General features: G+C 41.2%; 2 protein-coding genes and 1 long non-coding RNA gene across 3 annotated transcripts; 2 read left to right on the plus strand and 1 right to left on the minus strand.

The window, feature by feature from the left end:
• Positions 1-1724: 1724 nt before the first annotated feature.
• polr3d (polymerase (RNA) III (DNA directed) polypeptide D) lies at positions 1725-6681 on the plus strand. The gene is made up of 9 exons (XM_050050878.1): positions 1725-1874; positions 2570-2732; positions 2847-2890; positions 2984-3138; positions 3259-3383; positions 3471-3630; positions 3758-4005; positions 4087-4239; positions 6192-6681. The coding sequence occupies exons 2-9, from the start codon at positions 2571-2573 to the stop codon at positions 6306-6308; spliced, it is 1164 nt and encodes a 387-aa protein (XP_049906835.1). The 5' UTR covers positions 1725-1874; position 2570; the 3' UTR covers positions 6309-6681.
• LOC126394188 (uncharacterized) lies at positions 4267-10832 on the minus strand. Its single transcript, XR_007570351.1, has 3 exons — positions 10569-10832; positions 10165-10256; positions 4267-5927 (listed from the first exon to the last, which is right to left on the minus strand). It is a non-coding gene; the product is annotated as an uncharacterized LOC126394188 (long non-coding RNA).
• LOC126394186 (glycerol-3-phosphate acyltransferase 4-like) lies at positions 7126-21567 on the plus strand. The gene is made up of 13 exons (XM_050050877.1): positions 7126-7274; positions 8032-8686; positions 11916-11985; positions 12085-12385; positions 13950-14024; positions 14128-14217; positions 16620-16713; positions 16826-16941; positions 17159-17214; positions 17309-17394; positions 17517-17645; positions 17831-17910; positions 20097-21567. The coding sequence occupies exons 2-13, from the start codon at positions 8519-8521 to the stop codon at positions 20203-20205; spliced, it is 1374 nt and encodes a 457-aa protein (XP_049906834.1). The 5' UTR covers positions 7126-7274; positions 8032-8518; the 3' UTR covers positions 20206-21567.
• The last annotated feature ends 1450 nt before the right edge of the window (positions 21568-23017 follow it).

Raw genomic sequence — 23017 nt, forward strand, 5'->3', positions numbered from 1 at the left:
GTGCCACATCTGGCACCTATAGTACATTATGTGATATATGATGGACACAATGATGTAGATTCAGTGTTGTCTGTCAGAGAAGACAATAGTGAAGGCCTCTGCCTGTGTAGTATGAAAAGCTGTGTGTCAACCTGTGGGAAACATAGATATGGTGAAAATAATTTACTCTGCTCATTCATAGCCTATTTGTAGGACTACCACTGTTCTTTTCACATTACTATGTCACAGATGTGTGTGTATACCCCCCCTCCTGGGGGATGATGGTGTGTCTTCCTCAAGCTCAGTACTCCCACCAGAGGCCTGGGAGTTTGAGGGTTGTGCACAGTATCTTAGATGTTCCTTCTCCCTGATTTTGCTGCCACTTGGGATTGCTACATCTATCACCACTGCCTTCTTCTGTTGTTTGTCCATCAACACAATGTCTGGTTGGTCAGCCAGCACCAGTATGTCAGCGTGGATCTGGAAGTCCCCTAGGATCTTAGCTCGGTCATTCTCAACCACCCTCGGATGTGTCTTCCATTGTGACCTTGGGATTTCCAGCCCATATTCATTGCAGATGTTCCTGTACACTATGCCAGCCATTTGGGTATGGCGTTCCATGTATGCTGTTCCTGCCTGCATCTTACACCCTGCTATTATGTGCTGAACTGTCTCAGGATTATCTCTGCACAGCCTGCACCTGGGGTCCTGTCTGGTGTGGTAGACCCCTGCTTCTAGTGATCTTGCACTAAGTGCCTGTTCATGTGCTGACATGATTAGTGCTTCTCTGCTGTCTCTCAGTCCAGCCTTTTCCAGCCACTGGTACGATTTCTTGACGTTGGCCACCTCTTCAATCTGTCTGTGGTACATGCCGTGCAGGGACTCGTCCTTCCATGATGGTTCATCCTCCTCTAATGCATTCTCAGGTTTCTGCTGCCTGAGGTATTCACTTAGCAGCTCAAATATGTATATGTACACACACACACACACACACACACACACACACATATATAGGCTACTATAACTCTACAATTATATAATATATACTATATATAGCAGGCTCGCAAGCCATGCATAGGCTCTTAATGTATTAGCCCAGTATGTTACCAGTAGTATAACTGAAATTATATATATATATATATATGTATATATAAAACTAAAGGCTGATTGAGATTTGGATTAATAGGTTCTGAAATCACCACCACTTTTAAATGAAAATTGCATAATCAGTTAATCCATGTTTTTAACTGTTGTTAAATGTCCTTTTATAAATTGAATTTTGTTGTCTGAGTTTTGTCCATTATGTCTATTTTCATGAGAAGCACTCAGTTCCTATAATGTCCATATTGTAAAGCACTTTGTGCTGCATTTCTTGTGCAAAAGGTGCCGTATGAAAAAAGTTTATAATTGTTATTATTATTGTTGTTGTTGTTGTTGTTAATACTACTACTACCACTACTGCTACTGCTACTGACAATAATAATAATTATAATAATAATTTATCCAGTGTGTTGAACAATGAGCCATGTGTATACGCCTTCCCTCCTTATATTTTATATATACCAACTGCACTTAATACAGTGTTTCAAAATGAGCATATTATTATTGATTTATTATATAAACTCGTAATATATACATACACATAGTCCACAAAGCAACGAAATTATCCACAGGCAAGAAAACTGTAAAAGCTTTCCATACGACAGTGTTTGAGTATGCGCATCTTCCTGCGCAGGTTTGATGCGCGTGAGCTCAGGCTGATGACATTGCGGAAGTGTCATGGTGCCGTGCGGCATGCATTGTCAGAAGCAGCACTAGCTCAAAACAACTTGTAATGACTCTTCTCTTACAACTTTGGACTGAATATCTAATTAGGACATCCGAGGATTCATAAGGTAAATATCTAGAGAGGCATTTGGAGTCAATAGTTATTCCTGAGAGCGTTAAAGTTAAACATACTGGTGCTGTATGCTTGTATTCGTGTTTTAATTTGGCCACGTGTTGCTGAATTTATGCCACTGTTGACGCAATGTCATGAAATATTGTAAGTCGTGACATAAAAAGTGTGACGTGGTCGTTGGCTTTTATTCTTAAAATGACTGTCAGTTGTTTATGTCCCTGGACTTTATTGCTGTGGTCAAAGAGCAGGGGTGCTTTTAGTTTAGCTTTGTTTTTAGGTCAGAGGAACACTGTTTATAATAAATACTTTACAACAATCAAGTTATAGAGCATTTCGGTTAAACCTGAACACATTAACTTGCCAGCACATGTAGGTTACTCAAATATAGCACTCTTAAACCAACCTCATCAAGGCTTCGCATAAAAAATAAACATTGGAAATGACTTACAACAATCAGACTGTATAAATGCATCATCAGCTGCTCAGAAAAGACATCAACAAAGACAAAAATAACCACATCATCTTCCTCATTCCATCTTCTGTGGAAGAAATAAGCCAATGCATCTCCGTCCCTTCTTTTATCCACATTACAACAATCATTCTAGTAAGAATATCTGTATTAGTATTCATGTTATTAATCAGTCACACATACCTAAGGTCTTTATCCTTTTTACCACGTGTCTGGTTTAGGATGGCAGATTCAGGCTCAGGTGACCCCAGCGGTCAACGGGTGCCAACCCCTGGAGGGAGCGGTATAGGACTGCTTATGGGCCGCAGACCACCTGCCGCCATCTCTACTGGTCGTCTCCCCTCAATGCGATCAAGAGACCTCACCCTGGGAGGAGTGAAGAAGGTAATGTGCCGTATCTCACCGCTAGAAATGATCATTGTCCACGAAATGTTCACATGCACTGGCAACTCCTTGTTCCCATACTCAAGTACTGTTTTTGTGTTTTATTATTTTTAGAAAACCTTCACACCCAACATTATTGGTCGGAAAGCCAGAGATGAGTAAGTCCTCAGCTGACCTCAAATGGAAAAAAATACATGAATTCAGCTATCTCTTTGACTGTTAGCCAATGATTTGTTTCTCTGTTATGGCAGGACAAAAGCTGAGGATGGGCAGAGGAGGGACAGGAAGGATGTAGGTCGAGGTCGCGGCCCGAGAGATAGAGGCAGGGGCCGAGGTCGCCAAGAGACCATCCAGTCCCACTCTATCTTTGAGCAGGGGCCTGCAGAGATGATGATGAAAAAGAGAGGTAAGAGTTCAGCTTGATGACCGCTCACTCTGTACTGCTAGTGATTTTTTCTTTTATACAGTCTATATTACTCATGCTGAATTGTTTCTTGATTCAAGTGCCTCTGTATCACACACACAGGAAGCTATGAAAGTGAGAAAGAAGCTCCGAGTGTGGGACCTTCACCCATCATCAATATTAAAAAGGAGAAGAGAGAGACGGAGGAAGAGACCAAAGAGATTCTTGCCAAGCTGGAGCGAGATAACGTAAGTCCCTTGGCTGTCAGTCATCTTTATTAAGAAGCTTTATTTTGCATTTTCCTTAAATTTAACTTCTCTATTGCATTTTCTCAGTTTATAGACGATCCCTTCCTGAGGAGTGAGCGGAGGAGCTGCCCCGTCCAGCTTCCCCTCGCTGTATCAGGATGGGGATTCACAGAAGAATTTTCTAACGCTGCTGTTAAAGTCGAGAAGATGGACGAGGACAGTGAACCCATGGAAAACGCAGTTGAAGGTATTGAGATAAAACTAAAAGCTCTTGTATCTAAGCAGCAGTTTCCATGTCAGCAGCTTGTATTTCCAATAATAGTTTGTGAAAGCAGGAAGTAAATCTTCCAAAATACACTTTATCGTCTCTTCAGTGAAACAGGAGCCAGAGGAAACCGAAATAAAGAAGTCAGAGGGAGCTTTCAGGCCCCCTCCTCTCCCTGAGCCTGAAGTGCTTCCTGACCTGCTGCATAGATGGAGCCTGAGCAAAGGGGATGAGCTGTTCTTCATGCAGATGCCTGACACGCTGCCCGGCCAGCCTCCAACCAAAGAGCTCAGGCCCACGAAAACTGAGGTGCAGTCAGAGGACGGACAGTCCGTGCTCCTGAAAACAGAGTCGCAGGTAGATACAGTTGTCGTTTTCATGTTAAAAACATGATGATATTGAGGTCACGTGTGTAAATGGTATTGTTATTTTAAATAGGAGGAGGAAGATGAAGACAACATGTGCAATCTGAAAGACCTGCGGGAGGGTCTCATAGGAAAGATGCTGGTGCGGAAGTCTGGCCGGGTCCAGCTCATACTGGGACATGTGACACTCGATGTGTCTCTAGGAGCATCATGCTCTTTCCTTCAGGTATGATTGTAGTATTGATGTGTCTCTTTCTGTCTCTGTTTTACACACGCTGGCTTAGCTTAACTTTGTTTGACTCGACATGTCAGCCCAGCGCATTACAACAAGGCAACCTGCTTGAAGGTGTGTCTTTTACTGATATTGGTCTTGTCTTGAATCAATTAAGTTTATAACCAGCAGGATGATCCATAGCTAGAGTCCCCTGTTATTTTGCTGCAAGTGTTTTCCCATCACACAGTACGGCAGTTAAAATGTGATTACCTGTTGGAAGTAATTTGTTTGCAGAGGTGCAGAAAAGCTCCGTTTCCAGCAAGCAGTACAGTTCAGTTTGAAACGCTTTTTTTCCCATTTCCACTGTGAAAAGTGGTGGATGGTACCAATGGAACTATTCTGTACCATAACCATTTTTGGTCCCCCCTCTGTTAGGGTCCCTAGCACACAGATCTGGTACTAACAGGTGGAGCTGTGAACACTGCTGTCCGTTGATTGGTCAGTAGCGGACGGTCACTCTGCTCAGGGCTGAGTTGTGGCTAGTTTTGAGGCTCATGTAACCACTGGTCATACCGTGGAGAGTTTTATTAGTATGTAACTATAAAATGAAAGGATGTTTTGCTGCCTCTCGCAGCAGCTGGAGTCAGAGAAAAAATAACTTAATTCACTAACTTGTAATGTTACTCAGTGTATATGAGTTGATGACGTGAATCCATCAGCACACCTTAAACATCACTGTGACAACTTTGACCATTACTTTTTATATGACAGACACTTCTAGTAATGAGTGGATGTTCAAGCGTTTATATATATATTAAATTTGTGTGGATTATGTGAACTGCATATATTGTAATCCTCACTCTGAGGAAAAAAAAAAGCATTGAGGAGCGTCGTTCCTGTGGGCTCCAGCAACACTAATCCCCCGAGCTTGCCTTAGAAGGACTAAATGCACAAAAATGCACTATTTTTAAATATCCCATCCAGAGAGACTCTCACTGCAGCCTGTTTTTTGTTCAAATGTCAACGTGTAATCCTGTTCTGTGGACAGTACCGGTCACCGGTGAAGAGCCAGGACATACAGTGAGTGCTGTATGGAGCAGTGAGTGACAATAACCCCGCCCAAATTTAAGATTGCTGTTTGCGGTGGAAACGCTAAGCGGACCAAGTCTTCCTCCCTGTGGTAGACTTGTTTTTTTATTGAAGCAGTTAACAAAGTTCTGCTAAATCGGTGATAGATATTTAATTTCCTATAGATTTCTTCACAATAAAAGTAATAAAAGTTTTGTTTTACTGAAGCAGGAAAATAAGGAAATGTTGAGTTTTCATCAGCAGTAACTTAACATGACTCCAGACTGAGAGGGAACATGAAACTGTAAAATAAAGCAAATATCTGAAGCACAAACATGGACGCAGGAGAGAAACTAAACTCCAAACCACAGTGGTTCAATTAGAAGCTACAAAAGTACAGAGAACTGAACACACAGAGACTTTGAAGTGTGCCTTTCTCTCTGGTCTGCACAGACATGAGTTGAGTCTTACAACACACAGCATGTTTTAGGTGGAGAAGGGAGTTGTCAAGGGTTGGCTGCAGTTGTCGAGACATTACCGCTACCTGCTTTAGGGTGGTCTGGCATGCTTTTGGCTCGACTCAAGAGATGGTCCATCTCGGGTGCAGCTTGGCCTGGCTCAACATGTTAACACTGTCAAAGGAAATGCAAATTGTCTTGGGTTGATTCGGCGCAGCCAGAACTGCTCAACATGTTAACACTGTCAAAGGAAATGCAAATTGCCAGTGAAAAAGCCTATTTGTCTTCATACTGTATTTGTTTCTCCACGGTGCAACACTGTCTTTGAGTGCCTTTCTACACACCACTGTTCATCATAGAATAAATATTTATTTGCTCTCATAGTTATTAACATTTCTGACATGCTTTTCTCTCCTCCCCCACCCTCTGTTTTTTCAGGAGCTGGTCTCTATTGGTGCGGAGGGAAGAACAGGCGACTTGAGTGTATTAGGGAATGTCAAACACAAAATGGTTTGTTCCCCAGACTTTGAGGCTCTACTGGAGAGCAACGCTTGATGCTCGTCAGAGCAGCGGTGGTCTGAGCCTCCTGGGTGCACATGTGATGGTTGTGATGTTGACAAGATGTTCACTTTAGCTATGGACTGTCCCTTTGGAACCTGACATAAAATAAAACTATGGTGGCCGTCGATTGTGCTTCTGTGCTTTCAGAAAGGCATTAATAACATATTAAAATCCACTACCTATAGATATGAAACATAACAGAGGTTTTAGTTTTGTCTTGTGTAACAGGCATATTAATTCAGGGTTCAAAGGTTGAATGGCGTGCCAAATATTAGTACTGTTTTCATTTCTCTATATCTGAGATTACTTGACAAGGCTGTAAATGGATGTACATGTGTGAATAAAGAAAAGTTTTGTTATTCCAATATGTCAGTGTCAGATGCTTTAAATTATTGGTTCACTCAAATTACGCACAAATAAAAAAAAACACATTTTTATGTACCTCTAGTGACCATGCAGACACATATTTGGCTTTATTTGTGTTGGTTATGGATATGTGAGATAACTATCCTGATAGAAACATTGAGTAGTTGCATTTATAACAAGGTGACAGTCTCTTACTCACCCTGCTGCTCCTGTCTTGAGCCTCAGCAGTCAAAAAACATGCTTTAATTTTAGTTTTAGAATTGCACAATAGCTTCTAACTGTATTTGTGTTTATTTTTTCCTTCATTTGACTGCATCACTTTAATCAAAGTATTGCTCTACAGTGCCACTGGTGGTCACATTGTGTAAATGCCATATTAAATGTCAGTGCAGTATTTGTTTTGGCCACCAGGTGTCAGGACGGAGATGAGAGCGTTGAGGGCTGGTCGTGTGTAATAACGTAGCCAGCAGTGAGCCGCCCGTTGTCTGCCCATGTTGTTCGCCGGGTGGAGTTTGGCTGTAGTCCGCTAGACAAAGACGGCTGACTGACCAGTGAAAGCCTGCTGTACCGGCACAGGATGTACCGTGACTGAAGGTTAGTCAACTATAGAGTCTTTTAAACTACCTACATGATAACAGTTAGTTAGCATAATAACCTGTAACATAGTAAAAGTCCACGTAACCAAACAGAGCTTATAACAAAACGGTTGGCTCAGCATTTCATGTACACCCGGACGGTACTCTCGAGGGCTGCACGCGAGCTAGCGGAGCGAGGAGGAGCACGCCAGGAGACAAAATTTAGCTTTAGCTCGGAGGCCACAGGCTAACTTTAGACATTAAATCACCAGTGTGGGTTCAGGAGGCTTGAGTCTCACGACCCGCTACTAGTTTAGCTAGAGTTCGTGTGCTACTTGGCGCTGTGGGGTGATGGGGCTGCTACATTATCCTGGAAGGCGCTGGCTTTGAGCTGCTGGTAGTGATGAGCATAGCTAACCCAGTGTGGCTGTAGCCGGGATGGAGCTTCCTGTTAGCATCATCAGAGGAGATGAGGACGGAGGCCCTCTAACGTTATCTCTACACTGGTGCTGATAACAGTAACGCTAGCTTTTAAAGTTATCTGGCCACTCGCTGAAAATGGATACATCCCCGTTAAGGAGCATTTTCCCGTCCATTTCTGTTTAGTATAGCCAGAGGCTAGCTGTAACTTTGCACACCGGGTATTCAGAGAGCTGACAGTGACGGGACACGTTTTCCGCCTTGCATTATTAAATTACACGAGATGTGCTCGGGTCATAGCGGACATGATGTTGTGACATGGAGAGTCCTGACCGATTGTTTGTACATCTTTGCAGGTCGGTGTTACACTGAGCTGCGGAGCCCCTAGACCCTGACCAGACACGGGAACCACCTGCTGTGCCCAGCGTGTTTTTGTTTCATTGTTTACATCTCTGTCGCCAGAGGGAGGCTGTGCTCAAATAGCAAAGGACATCTGCAGCAGGGACCTATATCATTGCATCGCAGCTGCTTTAAAGACCTCACATCCCCATATCGTGGAGCTGAATCCAGCTGAGTTTACAGAATCTGATTGATGGTGAAAATAATGAAATTTATTGATATTGCCCAAGAGGGCAACGCCAAGATGGTCAGTTGTACTTGTAATGACTCTGTGCTCAGTGTGAGGAGAAGCTCCATCCCCTAGTTATCTTGATGAAGGCCTTTTTCTGACAAAAGATAAGGGCCACTTGGGGCCAGGAGGTGGATTGCTGTACGTCCTCTGCCATCTGCTCTGCCCTCTGATTTCAACGATTTGATCGATTTCATCGCCCTCCTGACTTCAAGATGGAGCTCTTCTTCAACCCCTTTGACAACTTGGTGTGTATCCTGCTGGGCATCTCCTTCACCGTGTGGTTCACCCTGCTGCTGGTCTTCATCATCGTGCCTGCCATCTTTGGGGTGTCCTTTGGCATTAGACGTCTTTACATGAAAACCTTGTTAAAGCTCTTTGAGGTAAGAGTTTGCTGCATGCTGAACCTTTACTTTTGTCTGTTTGAGGTGATATTCTAATCAGAAATTATTACTTTTTGTTAGAACTGCAGTGCAAAGTCGATTAATCTCCAACTATTTTAATGATTGATTAATCCTTGAAAACATTTTTCGGGCCAAAAAAGTCAAACATTTGATGATTCTGTCCTTTTAAATGTGAGAAATAGCTGCTTTACTTTGTCATTTCTGGTAATTAATGAAGAGTCTTTGGGGTTTGGACTCTGTTAGGACAAAAGACGCAAATTAAAAATGTCACTTTGGGTTCTGGGAAATTGTCATCAGCATTTTTATCAATTTTCTGACTTTTTATAGACTAATTGATTAATCATGAAAATAATCTGCAGATTAGTTGATGAAAATAATCATTAGTTGCAGCGCTACCGTTGTTCGAAGCTGAGGATGCCATGGGAACCCTGTATACAGGAGAGCGTGAGAGTGTACTTTAGGGTATGTTTATATTGTTGCACAGTAAATATGATTCTCTGCCTCCTGCCGAGAACACCCTGTTATTCAACAAACCATACTTAGTGAAAGTCCTTGTCACTGTTCTTCAAGGACAGCCTGTATTTGTTTTGGCTGTCCTTATCCGCCCTTTCAATCAACATTCACAACAGTCATTTTTGCTCCATGTAAGCAGACCTGAAACGATTAATTGACGAGTTGTCAAATATCAAATTAATCACCAACAGAGCTGATCACCAATTAATCAGTTTAAGTATTTTTTTAAGAGAAAAAAAGTCAAAATTCTCTGATTCCAGCCTTTTAAATGTCAATATTTCCGGGTTTCTTTACCCCTCTATGACGGCAAATTATCTTTGAGGTTGTGGACAAAATAAGAGTTTAGTAAGTCATCTTTGGCTTTGGGAAACACTAATTTTTCACTAATATTTGATATTTTATAGACCAAAGAACTAATCGATGAATAGAAAAAATAATGAACAGTGAAAATAATCCCTTCTGGAAAGCAGTTGCTTTTATACAACATAATATTTTAAAGATGTTATTCTGGTTTTTACAAATTTGCTGGCCTTGTTTCAGGTGCATGCTTCATTCTTGTCTTTAACATCTAACCAGTGGCCACTGTACTCACAGTCTGATACAGATTAACATCACAGCCACAGAGCCAGTCTCCCCTTGTTATGTAACTAAATATAACAGCAGCACAGACCTTGTCAGTAGCTGTAGCCTGTGACATGGCTCTAACAGCCTGGAATATTGCTCACTGATTTGCAGTTTTCACTTTCTAGAAATGACTTTGAATCACCAGTGATGGCAGTAATGCATTAGCATCACTGTGCAATGAGACCAGCTCAGGGTGTCAGTAGTTACCATTTTATGTTTTCCTCTCCTATTGACTTCAGACAGAGTTATCAGGTTCCTCTCCATCTGCTATCTCTGGTCTATCTCCACTAGTTAAGCTGTCATCTCTTTCCAACACGTACCTCTGAGAGCGGATCTTGTGCCTGAAATAAATGGACCAGTGGGAGATATGAGAGACGCTCTTAGCTCATTATTCCAGTAGCAACCATGAGATCTAGAGAAAAGGTCAAAGGACAGATGCAGTACAGGCTGTGAGAACATAAAGCACTATTTCCTGGTTTGCATTTTTACATACTTGTCTCCATTACAGCCTTATTGAATCAAAAAAAATAATGTATTGGGCATAATTAGTTGCACAACCAAAACCTTACCCAGAGTGGGATTTTGTTTTTGCAATTAGTTGCTTCAAGAAAGTGTGACAAGGATCAATATATTCTTCTCACTTGAATTAAAGTTATTTATGCTGTAATCCCACACTGGCAATATTTGAAAGGGATGAAGAGAAAACGTCCTCTTTCACACATACCTCTGGAGCATCATGCTAGCATGATGGTACGGCTTTATTTCATTTCCATTCTCTTGTTAGAACATGCATCTCTCTGTGCTCCTCCTCTCTCCACCCAGAGAATTATCACGGTCCATGCAGCTGCACTACAATATGTTGACTCGGTATTACAACTTGTTACAACACGATTGAAAGGTAGCTGTAAAAGAAAGCGAAAGGAATGCCAAACAGGCTAGCAATGTGTGTTGCTGTTCTATTTTAGTAATTGTGACGCACACACACATTACTGCGGTGCGTTAAATGTCTTTTGTCTTCAATTAGTCCGCTTTTCAGACTGTTGGTAAACTGGTTTTATTTTCGAGTTGGCTGTCATCCTGTATCTCTGAAATGTAGTCATAGACGAGACTGGTTCCAGTTTGCCTAAAGTGTGTCTACAGTTAATGTAATGTAAATAGAAATATGTAAATGATCTGATTTAGTGACAGACATTTGTTACATCATCTGCAAGCAACTTCAGTGTGTTGTTAAACATTCCTAGAATTTTTAGTGCCCCCTGGCTGATTCCAGTTTTTTTTTTTCGACATGCATGTCTGCCTGACATTACTCCATTTGAGTATGCTTAAAAACATGCAACTTTTTTGAACTATCATTTATTGGTGCAGACAAACCTCAGAGTTAGACTGTGCTGTGGTCTGAACTGTAGTCCGAGACTGTTGGCTAAATGAAACTCCTCCTCGGTGAAACACCTCCCAGTCCATAGTATTCTGATAATTCCTGCTTGTCTTACCAGAACACTGTGTCCTTTTCCTGCCTCTCAGTGGACACTGCCGGTTGTTTTTGTCTCTGTATTTAAGAGGGTGAAGTGGATATTATAATGTTCGTGTCACTGAGCAAGTCTGTGGTCACAGATAAGCCATGCATATTATTGTCTCAGAATGAGAATTCAGAGTCCTGTTTCCTTAAATTTTGATGAAGTGTTGCACCCTGGCTGTTTATAGCATCAACAAACACACTCAAGTTAGAGGGATTACCACTGGAGAAGGTGAGCAGGAAGCAGTTGTGACTCTGAACTGAACTCTGGAGAACTTGTTGCTTGAGTTGTTTCAGTGTTCATATTTAGAAAGTCAAATATTACAGCACTTTGATAACAGTGGCAGCAGGTTGCAACAGAGTTTTTACATGCTGTCGGGGCTCCTTTTTCTTAATGTTTTATGACTGTGTTTCAGACTCACAATAAACAACTGTTTAATGTAAGCTCGTCTTTTGTCATTGTATAATTTATTGATGATGTAGCATATACGTGCTGCATTCAGTGTGTTTTAGGTCACTGTTGATTTTTTTTTCACACCTTTTTGTTTTTCTTTGTAGTGGGCCACACTTAGGATAGAGAGAGGAGCGAAAGAAAAGAACCACCTCTTGTACAAACCCTACTCAAATGGTAAGATGTGTGTTTTTCTGCATGTGTGCATGTCCAGTAGGTGTATTTGTTTTAAAGACAGCTATTGCTGACACCCTTTTGTCTTCGGACTGTTTCAAGCTATCATTGCCAAGGAGCCCACCTCTTTGGAGGAGGAGATCAAGGAGATCCGGCGGAGCGGCAGCAACAGGGACCTGAACTCAGCCTCTGAGTTTGAGATGTCTGACATCTTCTATTTTGCTCGGCGAGGAGTGGAGAGCATCATGGACGATGAGGTGACCAAGCGGTTCTCCGCTGAAGAGTTGGAGTCCTGGAATCTGCTGACTCGCAGCAACAACAACTTCCACTACATCAGCCTGAGGCTGACCGTCCTATGGGGGCTGGGCGTGCTGATCCGCTACGGCTTCCTGCTGCCTCTCAGGTAGTAGCAGTACCTTCCACATAGAGGTTGTTTTATATTAGAGGAGTAACCCTTACCACACAAGGTTTTAAAAAGCTCTTTGAAAACTTAACACATTGAGAGGGGACTGGAATGGAAATTTAGCTCCTCTGCATCAAAGATCACCGAAATAATGTAATACCAAAATTGCAGTGTGAGTAATTTAAACACTTGACAATAGAGTTAGTTGCCTGTGGCGCTCATTGGTCTTTTTTTTTTTTTTTTTCAAAGAGAAACCACAGTTTCATTTCACGACACCAGACAAATCAGTCAACTCGAACTCGGTGTAGTGGGCTAATTCAAAGGTCTGTCCCTATCAAATGCAAATCAACCCAGGGAGGTGGTGTGACAGCTTAAGTAGAAAAATGTGCCAGCTGTATACGGCAGGTAGTCCAAGATGCCACACTGGCCACAGAGCAATTACCTGCGCATGGATACGGGTGCTGGAAGCAATCCCAGCATGCACTGGACAAGAAGTAGGGTGCAAGACAGTTTTCACACAAGTAACACAAAACAATTAACTAACAATTATATCAAGGAGTCAATAAATGTCCTTATTGTCATTTCACAGCTGTACAATGAAATTAGGTGTCTCCAGTGGATACATAGTTTTAATTCTTTGATGGCACCTGGGTAAAAGCTTTTCAGGTAACTGGAAGTGTAAGCTTTTAGGGACTTGTAGCGCCTTTCAGAGGGCAGCAGGTTGAAGAAGTGCTGACCATGGTGAGATAAGTCTCTAAACCCTAAACCCTAACCCAGAGCCAATGTAGTGTCCAACCCACCTGTAAAAAATGAATAGATTTGGGTGAACGCATGGGGACTGCTCAGACTGCTGCAGACCACACAAGTTAAGTGTTGGCACATGCAGTGGGTTAAAGAGGGAGATCCTCATTCGGGGTCAGCTTAGACAGTCACAGGGACAGTGACTCAGTACTAAGCCTGGCTGGCTTATTTCCAACTGCCTGTGGGGAGACAAATCAGGCCACCGCTGCACAGACAGACACCATTGTAGTGTCCCATCCAGTTAATAGATTCTCTCATTCACTGCTTGTCTGGTTGAATATTGACCTGCCTCGCTCACCAGCACGAAACCCTCACCTCGCTGTTTGTCTAATCCTCACCCAATTTAATCAGCACCTTCTCCAACCCTGGGTGATTGGTTCATCCAGATTAAGTCGACCTGTTTGTTTAATCATCTCCTAATATGCCCTCCTGTGGGTTCTGGAGTCTATTATCAGTGACAATAGGGAGCAGAGGAAAGTGTGAAACTTTTAATTGATAACCAGAACCTCACACTCCTGGATAACACTACTCGTGACCTTTACATGTTATCTGAGTGGTTACTCAGTAAAGGCTTACAATACACAATGAATCTTTTATAGCTGAGGATCATGTTCTTGCATTTAAAAGCCAGTAACACACCATTTAGTTTTAAATTTGTTAAACCAGAAGGTGGAATCTCTTCTCTCTGTGCTGTACAGTGATGTCGCTTGTTAAAAGATTTCCTGTTGTAGGATTAGATGTAACCTGCCTGTCTGTGTTTCAGGGTAACTCTTGCCTTCACTGGTGTAGGCCTCCTTGTGTTCCTCACCTGTCTTATTGGGTTACTGCCAAATGGAAGGTAAGACTGATGACAAGCCCGTCTGTTTCAATATATAATAATGCATACAAATGCTGCCTTGACATACAGAAGACATCATGCTGTTGTATGCTTCTTCTTGCAGGATGAAAAACTTTCTGAGTGAGAAAGTCCATTTGATGTGCTACAGAATATGTGTCCGAGCTCTGACTGCCATTATAACCTACCATGACAGGTAAGGGGTGTTCTACACCTCATAAAATGATGTGAGCGGGAACTTTGATCGGCATGAAACCAGTATTATTTTAACACAACGGTCGCAGACTTCCTGGTAAAATGTTTACAGTCTTTATGAGATAAAGACAGGAAGCGTAAAGGGGAAGATGGAGCACATAGGGAGAGTTATTCAGTCCTTGATGAGTTCTCAATTACACGACACACTCAGGTAATCTAATTAGGCCAGTTGCGGTAATCATGTCAACAGAAATACTGGAAGCAAACAGTGATCCATAAAGACCCAAAGCAGCCAGACTGTTTTCCTTAAACCATACACACTTGCAGTTGGGACACAAAGACCTGTGTATATTTTTAAGGAAAGCATGCCATTACTGCAGGTATTTTTACAAACCTGAAGTTACCTGTGGAAATATTTAACACTTACAACAATGTCGTCCAGCTTTATATGGAGGTTTACGCAGTGTTTCTACGATATCCAGTTCTTCCTCTGTTTTTGCCACCAGTTTGGTCGGTCTTTATCACAACAGTTAGTATGATAGGGGCCGCTGCAGGTTGACTGTTTTTCTGTTTTGTTTTTTTTAACACTGCTGTGTCACTGTTCACCGGCAGTTTCTCAACCTCACGGTCAATTTCTCAATTTTTTTTTTCTGCTTCCACAATTTACTTTTTTTTTTAAAAATTGCATGTAGCGACACCTCTCCAAATGGTTAAAGCTCAGTAAAAGCTTCGACGCAGTGCTGCTGTTGATTATTGACATCACAAAAACAAAAAAAAATCCAGCGTTATTGGGATGGAGCTCTGCACCGATTCTCTCTTGTTCACTGCTGTGGAACTAACTACACTTGGCAAAAAATAAGTAAATAAATAAAAGCCTGTTGCGACTAATAGCTTTCCAAATGCCATGGCATTTAAGCAAAAGTTACCTCTGAACAAGTTCATTTTTGATCCAAAGTTCTCAAATTTTTATTCAGAAAGATTTAATATAAAAGAAAAACAAGCAACCCATTATTCTTCATGATCCACGGCAGACCTTTTGCCTGACAGGAAGGGAGTCTGTATGAGGTTACATAATGGCAGATGAGTTATCTTTAGAGAAGAGGAACCTGGGTGTGTTAGCCTTTGTAATGTGAGCACCCAGAGTGTGAGTGTGAAAGGGAGGGCGCCTGGGGCGAGACTCACACTGTCTACATTCATATTCATCGCAGCAGGCATATGAGCCTAGGTGAAGCACAGAATCCTCGTCAGTAATGCGTTCTCATACGAAAAAAGTGGAGGCACACTCAATCAAGCTGCAGTCATTTTGTAAACATTAGAACGTGATGCTTGGAGCTGCTGATTTACGATAGCTTCCGAATGGATCCAAAAACGGTGCACCTGTGTTATGATAGCAGTGGATGCAGTCTGGAGTGAAGATTTTGTTTTTGTTCTAAGGCTTTTTTGCAGTTTATATTACCATAGTAGAGTAAAAATTTAAAAGGAACATGGCACCTTAGACCGAGCTTTTATAGCGGGGATGGGCATATGCAACAGGATGTGGAAGAGGAAGTTAATGTTTTATGTATTTGCCTGTCAACTGTAGTCTATAACAGCTGTTGTTGTTGTTGTTGCTTAACCGCAGTGCAGGCTTAACTTAATTTAAAATTTAACGGTTGACATGACATTTTAGTTTGAGATAAAGCAACATTGTTATTAAGATTGTTCATGGTTTGATTATTTATTTGATCATATCTTGAGGCACAGTAGAAGTAGTTTCTCATTGGAATGTTAATTAGCGTGATGATTCAGATTTTACTTGCCAAAACTGTGAAATTCAAAGTTAGAAGTTATGGATACACTTTTATTTGATAAAAAATAATCAAAATGTGATCATTTCTATCTTTTAATTCACTAGACAAAAAACACACTGATTGATTAATTGATTGAGTGATAGATAATGAAGTACTCGGGTGACGCAAGGATCTGTATTATTTCTTGCAGCCTTCTGAATGTCTGCCATCAATGCCTGACCTGTTGTAACATGCACTCGTCTCCACTCTAGGGCTAAAAATACACGAGTGACAGAGATTTCCTCTGTCGCTCTCTATTTAAGATTGTAACTTTATCTCTGGAATGTGGACTCGGTAGGTTCAGGTCCTGCATGCTCTCGGGGTCAAATCTCTTAACATATCCACCATGAGTTGCTTTGTTTATTCCCTAGAAGGCTGAAAGAGGCAGTGGACCAAAGCGCACCCAATTTTCTATAGAGAATAGTTTGAACTTTTGATTGCATTGTTTTGTTCAGTCACATTGTCGCACTAAAAGTGTAGTTTGTCACTTGCTATCACTGTATCAGTTCTTGATAATAAATTGTTCATAAAGTTCCTTTATGGTTTTACAGTCTTCCTGTTTACACTTTTACAGTGAGAATAAACCCAAGAATGGAGGTATCTGTGTCGCCAACCACACCTCACCCATCGATGTTATCATCCTGGCCAGCGATGGCTGCTATGCTATGGTAAGTATACCGGTGCTTAACAGAAAGCTACATAAACATTGACACCAGTCCTTTTTTCAGTGGCAGCTGCTTATCTGTTGAAATGGTATTTGTGTTTATGTTTTGTTGTCAGGTTGGCCAAATTCATGGTGGCTTGATGGGGGTCATTCAGAGATCCATGGTCAAGGCCTGCCCACACATTTGGTTTGAACGCTCAGAAGTCAAAGACAGACATCTAGTGGCCAAAAGGTAGCATTACAGTCTTTGTTTTTATTCCATTTTTTATTGTACAGTTTTATCCTCAGTCTAGCAAACAGAGTTGTTGCAAAGTCTTTTGGAATTTTTGTTCGTGTAACTTGTAAAAATATAGGTTTTTTTTTTTTTTTTTTTTGGTAAATTATAATTTTGTGTCTTTAGAATATCAAAGACAGTTCTAGTATTAACCTTCATACCTCTTGTGTTGCAGATTGAGTGACCATGTAGAAGATAAATCTAAACTGCCCATTCTCATTTTCCCAGAAGGTGAGCTTGTTGAACGATCTGGTACAGCAATACTTCATAATCAAACCCATTTGTCTCAATTAATTTTATTTTATTTAAATACCTATATACCCAGGTACCTGCATTAACAACACGTCAGTTATGATGTTTAAGAAGGGCAGTTTTGAGATTGGTGCCACAGTCTACCCTGTGGCTATTAAGGTGAGTCTTTATGTCCCCTGTGAGATGTTATTATTACCTGCTACATCTTACTGTAACTGTCAACTTTTAGTGGAAATAATACATGTCTTAATTATTCATTCTGGTGTTGCTGATGCTCACAGTATGACCCCCGATTTGGAGACGCCTTCTGGAATAGCAGCAAGTTTGGTATGGTCAACTACCTGTTGCGTATGATGAGCAGCTGGGCCATCGTCTGCAGTGTGTGGTACCTTCCTCCCATGTCAAGAGAGGTGAGACTCAATGGTTAACTTAAGACTTTCTAATTTTTTATTTCATAAATGAAGCAGTCAACATTTTAGCAGATCTAATCGTTAAAAGTTACATTTCAAAGGCAGTCACTTTTATAGCCGATAATAGCTGTGCTGTTAATGATATGTGATGACCTTGTTTGCCTGTGTCATATTTATGCTAACAGGAGGGTGAGGATGCTGTACAGTTTGCCAATCGTGTGAAGGCAGCCATAGCCAGGCAAGGCGGACTTGTCGACCTTCTGTGGTGAGATAACTCACATTCAGCTCAATAGGTTAAACCACTTTGACATAATTAACACACAGTTGGCCATTCATTCTGCTGTCATGGGTCAGTAGACATTTTCATATCAGACATTTAAACATGGCACAGCTGGAAAAGGTGTAATCAATAATAATAACAACAACTGTATTCATTTGGGTGATCCAGTCAATTGGCCCTGGTATCATGTATGTTCACTAAAACTGAGCCAGTGTTTATGTTGTTTCCACATTTGCATTTTCTGCTATAACTAGTACCCTTTTTCCACCAAAATGAGTGTGTATGTGGGTTTTTTAAGCATGGGAAACCTGTTAAGAAAAGGCGACAGACTGCTTTCCCATTGCCAGTGGACCAGAGTTGTACAGTGGAAAAGAATGCCTTTCTATGTGTTCACCCTGGTGTGTCATTTTTGAGGTCACCAACAGGCAAAAAATAGGTTTGTAAGCAGTAAAAAAAAAACATGGAGGCCAGTGAAAATGGTTTCTTCTTTTTTATATCTCTTACTTATTCAGTCTCTCTTTCAAACTTAGTGCTGACTAAATTTTGACTGATGTTCGAGCACTGCTTGAATGGAGACGGACCTAATTCTGTGGCAGTCCGTCCTTGCATCGCATTTGGCAAAGAGGCTAAAATTAGCATGTCCACCTGGGGGTCTTACTTACATTTCTGCCGATCGGAGCTGATCAGAGCTCTAGCTGATAAATACCTGTGACAACTGCAGAGTCATTTGTCCAGGGAGTGAATGCTGATTGTAAACTTTCCCATTAAATACAAAAGCCTGATGTCAGCGGGTTTTAGTTCTTTTTTTTTAGTCTAGTGAGAAAAGGTCTTAAAACGGTTGTAGCAGTAGTTGTACTGGGGTTTCAAAAAGACAGTGTGAGTAAGGTGGTGCAACTTAATATTACACTTAGACACCCTTTATAAGCAGTTTGTGTAACCACCATTTTGCAATAGTATGAAAACTTCCTGACAAAATATGGAACTGCTGGGCCACAAGTCACTGCTGATATCTGCTAAACTTTATTAATAATATTTTGATTCAGTCCAATATTCTACTACTTTGTCCCCATTACTGACATGTGTGCTCAATGAAAATATTAGAAACATCTTTCAATACAAAAGACCATTTTTACAGTTGAGATTTGGGCTTTTTAATCACAAGTGTGTCTCATAAGATTAATTATGGCTGCATTTATTTTACAGTTTGTTGATCCAAGGCCTGCTATTGTGCATGTTGACTAACCGGCATCTAAATCAATCAGCAGCATCGTTAGCATTATCAGTTAAGCAGGATTTATATTCGTGTGGCAGACCCTACGCACGCCACCTACACTTTTGAGAGCTTTTAAACTTGTGCGGTGGTGTGTCTGTGTCACAGCAACATTTAACAAAGGTAATGGCACATAATTTGGCTCTGTTACAACTCACAAGGTTCGCCGACAAATCAACTGTCACACTAAACGTGTTTTCCAAACAGATACAACATGCTAACGTTATTAGCACAAGCCTATGGAATTTTACATCATATAAATTAGCCTAGCAACGAGCAGAGGTTTTTGTGGAGGCTTTATTGTCTTCACAATTTATTGTTTCTTATCTCTGAAATGCAGAATAGCTACCGCCCCACCCGGCTCCATCTTGGCAAGGTGCTGAAAACATCAATGAGTCCAAATTGATAGAAAAAGATTTCTGCACACTGTTGCCTTTTGTATGCTCTGATAAAGTTCAAACAGACCGAAAGCTTAACAATAAAGTGAGACACTGCATAGATGTAAGTGCGCGGAAATCTTTTTCTATCAATCTTATCTCTGAAATAAAAGTAAATTAAAGCTTTGTTTCCACAGAGGGAAATGGTTTCAGCTTACAAAAATGGACAGGTCTGAGTCTCCGCTCTGTGTAGTTACATTTCTGGGGAGGTGCATGTCCGGCTACGGTGTAGAATACGGCGTAGGCTCCATGTTGACACAGAGCCTAGGCCGTAGCCACAGCGTTGATTCAACTCAGAAGTATAAATTCCGCCTTACACCTGTGGTTTATCTTTATCAATTTAACATGTCTTTGATAAATTGCAGAACACTGTTTCATTGCTTTGGTAAAACCTAATCAACAATAGAATATGGGGAATTGCATTAGGCAACATGATTGTTAACACTAATTTCAAACTCTTGCAGGGATGGAGGACTGAAGCGAGGAAAGGTAAAAGATACCTTTAAAGAAGAGCAGCAGAAGCTGTACAGTAAAATGCTCGTGGGCACCCAAGAGGACCGCAGTCGCTCCTGAAGGACCTGTGTGAAGGTGGACTGGCTCAGATACCCACTTGGGCACCGCTGACTAAACAGGCAGTCAGCAGGGCTGCGTCTCTTCTGGAGCGCTTGGACTGGAAAATTCCCTCTCTGATGTCAACAGTACTCCATTTGGCTTCCTCGGTCACTGCCTCAGCCAGGCATGTTCAGTTTGCGTCGCTGTTACGGGTCATTCTGAGTCTGCTGCCCTTTGTTGGAATAGCTCGACTGAAGCCCCGCTTGCATTAGAATGAAATTAAGGTGCACACAGAAACGGAGCATCGTCTTCCTTGTTGGCAGTCTTATGAGGGAAAACATTTATTATTATCTATTTGAGTTCCTGTCTTTGTTGGGTAGTTTCAACTTTATAATTTTAATTTTTATTGTCATGTTTGTATCACACTGTGTTGAAGTTACAGAGCTGATTATACCCGAGACATAGAAGAGAGTTATTGTAGATAAGAACTAGTTTGTTCTAAAGCTAAAACCTGTGACTGAGTTGGGGTTTTGCATGACTGGCTTTTGCCCATGATTTATGGCACAATGCCAGATTTTGTTACATTTCAAATATTTTTATGGGCCTTTTCCAAGAGAAGAAAAAAAAAAACTTGTATTTTAAGCTTTGTGTTTTACATTAAGACTTGTATCAACACACGTGGTCACTATAGGAGTTACATTGCAGATGAGCTCTCGATATGTTGTCTGTTTCTGTGTTTCTTCCATGGAATGTGTAAATTCCTCACATTATGAAATGGAAATTGTGTAACCACAGTAACTCAGATGAAGGTTTACGGATTGAGGTAGATATTCCTCATCGTCCCACTTAATATGCAGCATAACTGGAGCAAAAGAGTTCATAGTCGATTCATTAAGAATTTATTTGGGAAGCTTTTAGCTTTGTCCCTTTAAAGCCCGTGGCACTCAGACAGTGATGCAGGATAATGACCCTCACAATCGGTCTCCTGACTCTAAAACATAGTTATAACGACAATTAGCTGATATATTCATACTAATACACTTCCTAACAGGCATCATGTTCTTCATTGGCTTCCTGCTTGTGCAGCGACCATCCTGCCTAATTTATTTTAAGTTAACTCTAAAAGCTATTGTCTTAATTTCGCCCCTTCATCAGTGATCTTTTCTCTGACTTGGCAGCCTCTTCAGGGAGGTTTTAAAGAGAGAGACGGAGTGCAGCTGTAGTTTGGACTCCCCATTAGGCTGGAGCGAAGGAACACAGCGGACAGCCTTGAGGGTTTCTCCCTGAATCCCTCATCCCTCTAGCTTACTGTTATCAGGGACAGTCATTTAGATTGTGTCAAATCTGTTCATCAAAATAAATGTTGAAGAATGTGACTCGAAATTTTTCTCGAGTTTTTTGTTTGTTTCTCACACGGTTAATCATGTTTGTTTCCCTCTGATGCAGGCTCAAAGGCCTTTTTAATTTAAAGAAGCTTATGGAACCAGAGGTTCTATAACATGGCTGCAGCAGGTGAATGTAGACAATATTCAGATACACTCTGAAGTAACTCAAGAGTATTTGAAGTGATGTCGTATATGCAGTTTACAGTCCGTTTAAAGGAATTGTGTAGAATAAAACACTTAGCTTATTTGGCAAAGCTTTGAATTAAAACTGGACATTAAAAAAAGCGCCTTAGTTCCAACTATACAACCAACCTCTAAAGTTTAGGATGAGCTAAACGGATTCAATTTCGATGTATCTCATTTAAGAGTTTAGGTTATTTTTATGTCAATGGAAAATATTTTCCCAAATCCCAGTATGTTTTTGTATATTATATTTTTAGAGTTTAACATTTTTGCTGTAAACAGTACCATCTTAATTAGCTTTCTGTGCTATTCTTGGCAAGACGGGACTCTGGTAATATTTCCTGTCTGATTTATTGTCCAGTGGCAGTGGGCACCAAGTTGCTATAACAGTCTGGCATGAAGATTGAGAGTTTTAGTTTGAACATCATATATTTTGTATTTATTCCCTAGCGTGCAATGTTCTCAGGATCCAGTCTCAATAATATCTCTTTCAACGGATGTATGCTGCTGGTTCTTTTGCCAGTGCTCCATCCAAAACCCCAGGCCTCTCCTCCTGGCTGCAATAAACCAGTGCCTCAGTCCTTTCACAGAGGTTTCTCCTTTAACTGTGTTTGTTTCCAAACCGGTGATGGACATGGCAGCATTCTTTTGCATCTCTGTTGCAATAGCTTCAAATGGATCTGTTGACGTTGGAGAATAAAGCGCACAATGCTCAGGGGAGGAGTAAGAGGAAGCAGGGAGAAGGGCTCTAAAGGTTTGCTGTGAAAACCACGCCATGGTTGAACAGCTCACTAACAGCACTATGGAGAGCCAGAGTTAGGCCCCCAGCAAGCTTTGCTCTTACCCCGGGCTGGATGGCACAGATCCATCGACTCCAAATGAGACGTTTACAGCTCTATGATCCGCTGGCTAGAAGAAGCTGCTGTAATGTGTTGTAAAATATTGTGGTTACTGTTGTCATGACTGGAAGCTGTAGGAGGCAGGCTCTTCCAGAGAACATGACTAACCTGTAGTCATAAAACAAAATTAGCCCCAGTGATATGCCAGCTTTACACAAAGGCAGCACATGTTGTGCAGCTATTGTTATGTATGTAAAGGTACAAGTGATTACTGATGAGCACACACACAAGGCAAAGTCACAGACAAAGACAAGACTTCTCCAGTTGTGTAATTTTGAGGCTCTCCAGTTGTGAAACAGCGAGGGGGCAGAACAATTGAAACGAAAGTGTTTTTCATTGAAAGAAAAGATTTTCACAGAAAGAAAA

Source organism: Epinephelus moara, chromosome 8 (genome assembly GCF_006386435.1).
Source record: "Epinephelus moara isolate mb chromosome 8, YSFRI_EMoa_1.0, whole genome shotgun sequence".
In the NCBI taxonomy this organism is placed as follows: Eukaryota; Metazoa; Chordata; class Actinopteri; order Perciformes; family Serranidae; genus Epinephelus; species Epinephelus moara.

Coding starts and splice junctions, on each gene's coding strand:
- LOC126394186 (XM_050050877.1), top strand. CDS start 8,519: ATGGAGCTCTTCTTCAACCCCTTTGACAACTTGGTGTGTATCCTGCTG. Junction 12,386..13,949: donor GGCTTCCTGCTGCCTCTCAG/GTAGTAGCAGTA, acceptor TCTGTGTTTCAG/GGTAACTCTTGCCTTCACTG. Junction 14,218..16,619: donor ATTATAACCTACCATGACAG/GTAAGGGGTGTT, acceptor ACACTTTTACAG/TGAGAATAAACCCAAGAATG.
- polr3d (XM_050050878.1), top strand. CDS start 2,571: ATGGCAGATTCAGGCTCAGGTGACCCCAGCGGTCAACGGGTGCCAACC. Junction 2,733..2,846: donor CCCTGGGAGGAGTGAAGAAG/GTAATGTGCCGT, acceptor TATTATTTTTAG/AAAACCTTCACACCCAACAT. Junction 3,384..3,470: donor CCAAGCTGGAGCGAGATAAC/GTAAGTCCCTTG, acceptor GCATTTTCTCAG/TTTATAGACGATCCCTTCCT.